The 10,832-nt window shown below is 40.6% G+C and overlaps 1 protein-coding gene across 1 annotated transcript in view; it reads left to right on the forward strand.

Annotated features, from left to right (window-relative positions):
- The window catches only part of slc43a1a (solute carrier family 43 member 1a), a 23,139-nt gene extending 12,604 nt beyond the window's left edge, over positions 1-10,535 (forward strand). The window contains exons 6-15 of the mRNA XM_035669626.1: positions 4,396-4,488; positions 4,971-5,104; positions 5,226-5,353; positions 5,892-6,038; positions 6,151-6,186; positions 6,297-6,432; positions 6,619-6,748; positions 6,876-6,949; positions 7,577-7,700; positions 7,926-10,535. Coding sequence (XP_035525519.1) covers positions 4,396-4,488; positions 4,971-5,104; positions 5,226-5,353; positions 5,892-6,038; positions 6,151-6,186; positions 6,297-6,432; positions 6,619-6,748; positions 6,876-6,949; positions 7,577-7,700; positions 7,926-8,123 — 1,200 coding nt within the window. The 3' untranslated portion in view covers positions 8,124-10,535. The remainder of the gene's footprint in view (positions 1-4,395; positions 4,489-4,970; positions 5,105-5,225; positions 5,354-5,891; positions 6,039-6,150; positions 6,187-6,296; positions 6,433-6,618; positions 6,749-6,875; positions 6,950-7,576; positions 7,701-7,925) is intronic.
- Positions 10,536-10,832: the final 297 nt, after the last annotated feature.

Here is a 10,832-nt window from a genome sequence, read left to right on the forward strand (position 1 = left end):
TTTGACGCTCAGATAATTAAATTATCGTTAGCAGCAAATGAACAGAAATGCCGGACAGCTATCTGTTAAACGCTGTTTGTGTCCTCAGTGACTCACTGTAGCAGCATCCCAGCAACATGGAAACTCCTTGGCCTGTTTGACCTGAACTAACACACACTCACATAACTCCCACAAAGGAAGGCACTGTTCTCTTTCTATTCTATTTAATCACACACAAACCCAAGATTAATATTACACACATACACTTGAGTTTAGTTCCCTCCCTCCTCTTTGTCCCTGGTTGACCTCCATGCCTCCATTTTTCCGTCTCTAATTGGGTTGTGTGTACCAGCATTGACTGACCTCCACACTGTTGTTGTTGTTGTTGTTCTGAAGAGCGAATGACGGCAGAGTACAAGGACTGAGAGAGACACACACACACATACACACACACGCGCCATCATGATCTGAACCATGTGCTTTAGAGTAATAGCTCAAAATGGATTATAAAATAAGAAATATCTCTGATATTTTGTTATAGTTATTGTATAAGGAAAGAACACTTGTCCTTCTATCAGTAACATATTATAATATAAAAAAGTTTAAACTCTAAAGAAAGTTGCCAATGAAATAATCTAAACTGTATGACCTTGATCAAGGTAGTAACTCCTCTACAGACTCTATTTGCACTCGTGTTGTTTTGTGATATCTAAATAAGTACATGAAACATAACATAATTAAGTAAATAAATAAAATACAATAGAAACTATAAAAATGAAAATTTAAAAGGGAAAGAAAAAAAACAGTTTTGTACAAATGTACTAATGTTTCTAAGCTGTGGTCAGAGCAAACAGTGTAGGTGATTTTCTATTTAACTCTAAAATGTGTTTTAAGCGTGTTGTCTTTATGGAGGTTTGAGGTTGTAGTTGCTGTAGCTCAATGTGGTTGCATCTGATCTGCAAAAAACAGCTTTGAAAAATGTCCAACTCTTCCACTAAACCTTTTCTTCGCTAATAATTCATTTAGACTTAATCTGTAGCCTCATTAACCTGTGCGAACACACCCTTGTGGTTTTGAAGTTCATGTAAGAGTTCATTGTTGAGAGGAGGTGAGCCGTGCATGCTTTAGTTACTTTACTGCCACATATGTGCCTAAAGCAACCATGAGGACGCCCTGGTTTCCCAGGGCGTAACTACCATTAATTATGTATTTTAAGTATGTACGGTATTTCTTTACACGTGTGTGTGACATTTGCATCAAAGGATTGAGGACTACTGGCACTTACTGTAACAGATAAGGGACTGCCCTTCAACGGTACTGGCTGAGCGTAGGGGCTTGTCAGAAACGTGCTTTGGGCTGAAGAGCTGTCCCTCTTCCACATGCTAACTTTGGTCTCAGCTGGCAGAGAAAAGCTTCTCTTCTTTTAAATTTACCCAACAAATAGAGGCCGCTACAGGAAACTGTAGATGCTTTGGGTAAGAAACCTCAAAAGCGAGAGTCACTCGTCGTGGTTTAAGGCTCCCACCATCTTTACGTTAGACTACTTGTTATATAAGTCTATTGCAGCTGGACAAGAGCACTGTGCCAAAGCTGTGAGGGATTGACCAGTCTTTGAACAGTGTTAAAAGGCGGCAGAGAATTGAGGTGGAGAGAAGAAGCCGGTGTTAATCAGCTGTGGTTTTTTTTTTTTTTGTGTTTCCTGCTGGGTTCTCCACAGAGAGAGGGACTGCAGCTGTGGCTTGGGGAGATCAGTCAAACTAAAAAAAATGTTACTCCCACTACCTCCCTTTTTCCTCATTTCAATCCTTGCTTATTTATATACACCTCTTTCCCACTTTCTTCCCCTCCTGTTCCCTTTTATTCCACTTTCTCACGTCCTATATTCTACTTCTCTTCCACGTGTGCAGACCTGCATCAGAGTTTCAGTGCTCATTAGCTACTATTTGGCCCGTTCTCTCAGTGATTAATTAAACCCAGTGCCAAAGTCTTACAACACCCAAGTGAGTGAGCACAGCAGGAGTAGATCCTGAACTGATTTGTCGTGACAAGCCAAAGCTCCATTTGTGTGTGACTTTCTGACACCAGTTGACCCTCTTGTGCTTCCATAAAGTCACGTGTTTCTGTCCACGTCCCCCTGGTAGCGTTAGCATACGGGACATGTGCTGCAAGGCCCTGTGTGAAATATGTATTTTATGAGAACTGTCAGAACACACTGGTGGGAATCACGCCTGCTGCCGGCACATGCACACACACACACACAGACATGTCACACTTTTTTTTTTGCCTTCCACCGCAAATCGCTCAGACACACTCGGGTTGCTGCTACCACACATCTGAAAGTAAACATCTAGCTGAACACACGACATCTCACATGGCTGGAATATCTTTGCTTTAACATTAGTAAGAGATGCAAACTCCTCTTGTGTGCTCAGAGGGCCCTCTCGCCTACATACCACAAACCTCTGCAGTCAGAGAGTTTTAGCGCTGTAGATCTCGTCGCCACAGACCGACCGTGAAGTATTTCGATTCTCAGAAGTGCTGAATGAAGACTGGTCTCTAGAATGTTTTTCTCATCCTGCTCAGACAGTCGGGCTCTCTCCCTCGAACATCCTCAGGAAAGCTTTTTTTTCTGTTTACCTGCCAACCTCCTTGTTGTGTCAGCTCTTGAAGTGCCCTCATGTTTCCTACTGCAACACACACACACACATTCACACACACACACACACACACACATACACACACTAATCAGCCGCAAACCTCCACCACAGCCTAATCTCCAGACAGCAGCCAACCCCCACACAAGCACAAACATCTACCATCACAAAAAAGCTTCCTTCTACTTTTATGTCTTGCTGGACTTAGGAGACAAAAGCAGCTCTTGAGGAATGTCCATTTGTGGTAATTAAGTTCTTAGAAAACCCTTTCTTTGGACTTATTTCATGCTCTCTGACCCACCAAGGGAGTCAAATGAGACTGGACTGCATCATTTTAAAGCACACCAGGGTACAGGGTAATCAGAAACATATATGATATCAGCTATACTTAAAGCTGCTAGACTCAAAGATTTGATGTTAACAATCGCTCATAGTTACAAGCCCACAGGTAATTATCACCAGACCATGAAGTTCCCCTCAGCTCTACAGAACTCTATAGCATCTTCTAACTAATTGTTTTGGTTTTGGGGCCCGCAGCTTTACTGTTCGCTCTCACCACTCTCATCAGCATCGTTTACAGCTGCAGGAGGCCCAACACCAAATGACAAAGTTAACTACTAGCTGGTGAACACAGAGGAGCATTTAGCTGCTAAACAGTCAGATATTTTCCTCAAGTTGGGGGGGACCAAAACAGAACATTGAGTGGTTATTGGACTTTTATTTATCAGACAGACAGAATTACAACCCCAAATAAATGATAATGTTGCTCCGTATCTGAAAATATGTCAGAATAATGTCAGTCCTATTATTTTTTGGCTCCTCGTGTTCCCAATTTCTCAACTGTGGCTTGACGTCATTTGGTCCAGCCTCAGCCTCAGATCAGTGCAAGGGTGTGGAAAGTGCACACACCTGTGAGATTAAAAAAAGGGACACTGACTGCACGGTGAACTCTGACCCAGCGGGGAGATTAGGTGACGCCAGCAGAAGTTTGGAAAACTGTGGTCAGTGTTGAGAGAGAATAGCGAGCTTGTCATGCTGCACACCTAAAATCCCACACATGTGATTTTATAATCATGATTGACCCTTTTAAATCTCTAATCAAAGGACACTGGGTGTGCTGGCAGCACAATATGTCATTGTTATGTTCGTTAAGCTTCTTACTACTGTAAATAGGTCGACCTAATATATGATGTGTTAGTGCCTGGTGCCCGCCACCTTGTCCCCTTTGCTGTGTGTAACGCATGGCTCCCACGCAGAAGTTCATCGAGAGCTGGCTATAGATCGGCTTCCACGTTTTTAATCCTACCTCAAGGAATTTGTTGAAATAGCAAGAATAAAGGCTGTGGATGTGTCTAAGTATAGCTTAGTCAGTGTTTGTAGTATGGGGTAGGGACCCAAACTGGGTCATGACTTTGTTTCTTGTTTCCTCATGACATGGAAACTAATATTTTTTTAATGAGTCTGCTCTGCAGGGAGAGAGAAGTGTGACTGGGTGCAAACGCCATCAGCACGAACAGTTCACAGAGTCTTGATTAAGAGGAACTTTCCCAGTCTGGTTCATCTGCTCACTCAAAGCAGCTGTCTGCCCTCTGCTGGTCAAATGGCATACTGCACCATGGCTAAACTACATTTATATATACAGTGTAGGTTACATACAAGCTTATTTCACATCGGGTCCAGATAAAATGTTTATTTAGTCTAATAACTGACATCTTTTGTGTCTATTTATATAATTTGTTTCTCCCCTTCTCTGTCCCTGCAGCTCCCCAACATGTTTGGTGCTTTGAGCTCCACCATCATGTCTCTGATGATTGGCTCCTACGCCTCCTCTGCTGTCACCTTCCCTGGAGTCAAGGTAAATTACCTAGGCTATATAAGAAGAAAAAGACAATAATACTGAGACTTTCTTCACGGTTCTCTCAAATAAACCACACAAATATACAGCCGTAGTACTACATTATGGTGCTTGTATCAGCAAAATTAGAAAGCATATTTGGACAATTGACATTCTCCTCAGCTGAATGGATTGTTTTAGTGTCTTTCAGTTAATTAACCATGTGTATGCTACCTGCCTATCACCAAAGGGAGATTAAATAATGGGCTTACATTCATAGGGTGGCCAAGAACATGATTCCAAATAAATTCCAATGTTGTTCTGTGTCAGCTGGATGTGTAAATTAGCAGCTGCTTGCTAACACGTTCACCATAATAACTTTACTAGGTCTGCTTGTTCTTCTGGCCCCAGCTGGCCAAAAACATCAATGAATGCACCTTTTAAAAACAGCAAGTTACTTACAATTATAACAACCTTCCTCCTCCTGTCTCTCTTCTTCCCAGCTGATCTACGATGCAGGCGTGTCTTTCCGGGTGATCATGTGGATGTGGGCGGGTCTTGCCGGGTTTGTCTGTGTCAACTGTTTCCTCAACTGGCCCAAAGAAGGCTTCCCAACACCTGACGAGGTTGACTACAGGTTAGTGTGGCCGCCAGTCGCATTATCTCTTTCCAGAGACACACAGGCACAAAAATGTTTTTTACAACATCACATCCTTTACTCCAACCTCAATGCCTGTGCATGTGTTTATTTATAACAGTAAGATCCTCATACAGCAAGAGCTGCCATCGTCGGACCTGAAGGTTGTCGGAGAAAGGCTGAGCCAAAAAAATGGAGACATCCAACACTCCACAGAGAAACTTCCTAATGGTACTGACGCTGCACCCAGTAAGTCAACAAACCATTTACTTTACACTTCACACTGGACGATAAGGACCTATATGCAGAAAACAAGTAAACAAGTGTATGGATCTGTATATTGCATCATATTATATTATATTATATAAAAATAAAATATGTCAAAGATCCAGTCTGTAATCTTCTGCATACTGTCCTATCTTTGACAAATGCAAATGTTCCACCACCTTGGATAGTACCATATTTTTGTGCCTCCCATTCTTTTTGGCTTGTGTCCCTTTAAATCAAGCTTTTTAATAGGTCTATAGGTCTAAAGAAGTAAAATTAGTCATTTAAAAGAAGTAGAAAAGTACAGAAATTAGCTTGTTCTGACTTCACAAGATATATCTCAGGGAGTCACAAGATGACAAATAGGTGGCCGACTGGATGTCTGACAACTTTTGCAGTTAAACATGATAAGAAAGAAATCCTAATCACCTGCCTTCAATTTGTAAATAAATAAAATAAATTCATGTACGTTACTGTAACTTTTATGTTGGATAACGCCGACCCTCTCCTCCTCTCTCAGATGCTGCTCCCTTCCGACGGTCCGTGTTCTCTCCCATCTTTCTGTGGAGTCTGGTGACAATGGGGATGTCCCAGTTGAGGATCATCTTCTTCATGGGGGCGATGAACAAGATGCTGGAGTTTATGGTCACCCACGGTGAAGAGCATCGTGAGTGTCTAACCCCTTGATCACATTCTCAGCAAACTATTACTGGGTTTTTATTGTATTGTATCAAACACATTTAAGGGTAATTGACAGAGTTGGTCTTTTTCTATTTCAGCATCTGAGCAGTTGGTGATTGAGGCCGAAGAGAAAGGTGATTATCTTAATTAAATGCCTTTAAATTCGTATACTTTTAACATGTCTTTCACATCTTTTTCTCTTTTTTAAATCTTCTTAACTTGATTTAATATGTTTTTCCTTCAGTGAGTTTCTACTCGTCCATCTTTGGCACGCTGCAGCTGCTGTGCCTGGCCACATGTCCTCTGATTGGATACATCATGGACTGGAAGATGAAGGAGTGTAAAGAAGAGAAGACCTCCACCCCAGGCACAGAGCAGAGGTACATGCCGCAAGTCATGACAGCTTTAAAGAAGTACTCTGACTGATAAAAATTAACTCAAGGTCTCTATTCTAAACGTGACTTGGTACTTTTATTTGATGCATCCAGATATGACAGACATACATGTGAATGTCTGATGGTGTTATTATAATGAGTTCAGTAATAAAACTCCTGTGTGCCCATCAGACAGACCAGTGGACCCAAGAGAGACAGTAAGATCCAGAAAGTAACCAACGCCATGAGAGCCTTTATTCTCACCAACATGCTGCTGCTTGTTTTCGGAGTGTGCTGCCTCATAGAAAATCTGCCTCTACAGGTACCACACACACACACACACACACACAGACAAACACACAAATGGCAGCCAGAACACTAGTAAAGAATAAATAGTTGCAGTGCTCAGATTCATTGATTGTCTTTTCTTCTCTCTTTTTCTCGCTCAGATATTGACCTTCATTCTCCACACTATGGTCCGAGGCTTCATCCACTCCTGCTGTGGAGGCCTTTATGCTGCTGTGTGAGTGCTGTAGTGCTAAAGTATCACCTGAAGCTCTCTTAAACACACACACACATATAAGAGAAAATGGGACGTCAGGGGTGTAATGTCTCACAAAGCAATCGTTAAAGTGGTGTTATAATTGAATATATTTTAACAAAGTAGAAATACGGACAATGTGCCTCTATTTTCCACTTCATTAATAAGATAATAAACATTCAACTTTATAAAAGCATAACAATTGAGATCTGGCAATGAAACAGTAGACTCTTTCCGGACTCATTTAGAGTTGTTTCCAGCACCATATAAACACCAAACATAAAGCTGCACTTTACAGTGTGATAAAAGCAACCAGATGTGATGACAAAAGTAGGGGATGCTGTATTATGTGTGCACACATTGGAACCATGTGTGCAACCATTCAACATATTCTTTTAACAAAATCCATGAACTGTTTGCGTCAATGTTGAATAAACTGAATCTAGAGTCTAGTATTAAGAGCTGAATCGTGTCCACTGTTCACTAGATTGCTTCTTCTGTGCTCTATCATAGTTAATACCACAGAAACAACTACTTAATCATCTGGGGCTCGGTGTCATTTCATTTAGTGTTTCAAACTCTTTGTAACCACTAGTGTCTCTCCCACAGCTACCCGTCCAACCACTTTGGCACCTTGACAGGCCTCCAGTCCATGATCAGCGCTGTGATTGCTCTGCTGCAGCAGCCGCTTTTCATCGCCATGGTTGGACCACTGAAAGGAGACCCCTACTGGGTTAGGATGCACACTTATCTCTCACACCTAACTCCATACACTTGCAGACGATGTATGGTTCTATATTTGTGTTTGTGAGGGTGCAATGAGACATTTTGAGCATAGAAAAAGATATTTGTTTTCTCAAAATCTTTTGTCTGTACTCCAATCAAATGGTTAAAACTGAGACACAAATATAAAGACAAATTACATTTAAATCATTAATATCATCCACTTCTGCTTCAGATCAACCTCGGCCTGCTGATCCTCTCACTGGCCGGCTTCCTGTTGCCCGCTTACCTGTTCTACCACCGCAGACACCTACTGAGGGAAAAGGAGGCCAGAGACCAGCGGGCAGCTGGACAGGAGTTGCGGGCCCTAAACCCCACCGAGGCCAACGGCTACAAACCACACAGCAACGGCCTCACTGCTGTGGAGGCTTAGACTGACGCCATGGGGCCGAGAATTGGGGGAACTGTAGGATTCATTTTTGTATGTGCCTTCAAAATGAGCACCAGCAATCTACCCATTCATGTTTTGATATTTCCAGTGTTGTTGTTTGTTTGTCCTTGCTGGTGCACATTTTGCCCACCACAAACCATATCACAAATAGAAGCCCTCCATGTTTTGTTACGATCCAGTTAGACTTTAAGTTCCTTGTGATTTTGGGAGAAGCGAGTGTCATCATCATTTTTTGCTGTTTATTTATTTTGGTTTAGGTCAAAGAGCCAAATTAGTATCATTTAAAGCCATAGATTTCAATCACAAGCACACGCACAGACGCATGCGCACATCCTGGTATGGCCTGTGTGTCGGACTGCAGATATCATGGTACTTGAAATACTGTTATATAGTTTTCAAAGATAATCATCACAATCCTTGCTAACACCAAAGAACACCTTAATGATATTAGGAAAGTTACACTTTCTACTTCAGTATTGTTTCAAAAGTGTGTTGAATGACGCAAACCCTTGGTATATCGTGCTGTTTCTACTGTCGTCCCCTTAGCCAAAGGTATACATATAAATGTATTAAACACTATAAAAGCATACAAGCTATCAAAGAACATTTAAAACTTCTAGACAATGGAATACCAGACGTCTGGTACGTAAAAGAAGCTTTTTTCAGAAGCCAGTTCACAGACACACATATACGCACAGATAGCCTGGTTGTAGAGACACCATATCTACCTCCTCTGTTTGCTTTTTTTGTACTGTCTCTCTGCAACCGACTCCTATGTCTGAGGATATATTTTTTCACATTAGGAAATATTAATACCTTAATTCTCCAACACCCAGATTGAATCAGTACAGTACACATTTGTCGCATTTCTGGAATTTTTCTGTGAAGGAAATATATTTTTTGATGGAAATTTCACAAGGAAAAATACGACTGACTTTTAAAATTGTCAATGTTATGAAACACTTTGTACTGCTTTATGCACAGAAATTAACTAGTGTGTGTATAAAATATGTATTTAAGTGTCTTTTTTTATACTCTAGCTGCAGTAGCATTTAAAAGGGAAGCATTTGTTTCACTATCAGCAAATGTTATTTTGTAGTGTGCTAATAATAAATGAAGCTCAGATTATATACTTGATGAGATCACCTGAGCTGAACGTATGATATTTGCTTTTGCCTTTTCGCTTTTTTTTTAGTCATGTACTGATTTTGGAACAATCAAGCCTCCTTGTAAATAGAACTGAGGTGTGTCTTGTATTTTATTACATGTTCTGCTTTACTATATATGGGTGTGTACAGTATATTAACTGATGACTGAGGAGGTACTGGCTGCGGTTAAACTTGTTTTTTTATGGGACTTTTTCCTCATGGATGCTTAAAGTCACATTAACAAACCAGCCTGATCCCCTTTTTTCAGCCGGGTGCAGATCAAAAATGCACTTTCATCCAAAGTGACACCAAATGTGTCTATTGTGTATGTTTGTTCTGCACACTGATACAGTAACATGTAGATTTGTGGAATCAGTTGTAATGTGTAATTTTGTTTGATTTAATCCATTTCAAGACAGCTTTAATAGATTTTTACTGCTTCGTTCCTGATTTCCAGTTCAGCTTCTTGAATCTTTGCTCTCACTTTGAAGGAGTTTCTGTATTTTGTTTCAACTCTGTGCCTTTGCTGCGACCTTGGCTTTATTGCAATAGATATGAATGTAAGATTAATGCCTCTGCCAAACTTTTTTGTCTGTAAACCAAAGCCATGTGTAGGGACTGTAAGCTAGTTCGTAGTATGGCACCTTTCCTCAGGAGAACATACAGGAGCAAAATAACAGGATTACCTTAAAGCACATTGCAGTAGTTCTGCAGTCAATACCAGTTTGGTCATAATGTTTGTTTTTTGTTGATTGTCACAGGTGTTGATTAAGCTGGATTGTCTTTTTTTCTTTTAATATAAATACTGGTAAGTGCATTTCAGTGTGTATGTATTACTTGTGTTGCAGTACAGTATTTTGTAATGTTTGAAACCAATGTACCAGCAATGACTATCTGACCTCTTTGTACCTCTGAGTTGTTGTCAGACCTCTATTGAAGCTGACACATACTGGCAAAAGGTTCATTCAATCAATTAAGATAATGTGACTATCTTGAGCTTATGCAGTTGTAATTGGGATTTACAATAGTTTCTGGCTGAATTGTTGTCAAGTTTAATCAACACCCCTGACAGTCTCTACAACGAAAATAAACATTTGCTTCATCAGCTACAGTGGCTTATCTAATCTTCTCTCTTTAACCTTTGAAGTGTTGGTCTAGCTAAATGTACGCCTGTCTTTCCTGCCTTCAATCAATATATCCAGCTTGTGCATTTGATAAACAAATAAATGTATTAATGTAACCGTATTGTCTAAAGCGACATTTTTCTCTCACAACAACACAGTGCACCCGATCATATTATCAACCAACACACAAAGAGCTAAAACAAGGAGACACAAGCAAAGATAATAACCAAAGTTTATTTGATTTTGGCATTATGGCAATATACAACAAAATCAAAGAGAGACATACATACAGTGCCTGCTCAGTCATTCATAACACCACACAGCTCATCAGTGGCTTTCTGCCTTTTACACTGTTCTGTAACAACTTTCCATCATCCACTGTGTCACTGCTCCTTTCACTCTCTCACTCACACTCTCTC

This window comes from Morone saxatilis, unplaced genomic scaffold, assembly GCF_004916995.1.
Source record: "Morone saxatilis isolate NCDOM2014 unplaced genomic scaffold, NCSU_SB_2.0 Contig22, whole genome shotgun sequence".
NCBI classification, from domain to species: Eukaryota; Metazoa; Chordata; class Actinopteri; family Moronidae; genus Morone; species Morone saxatilis.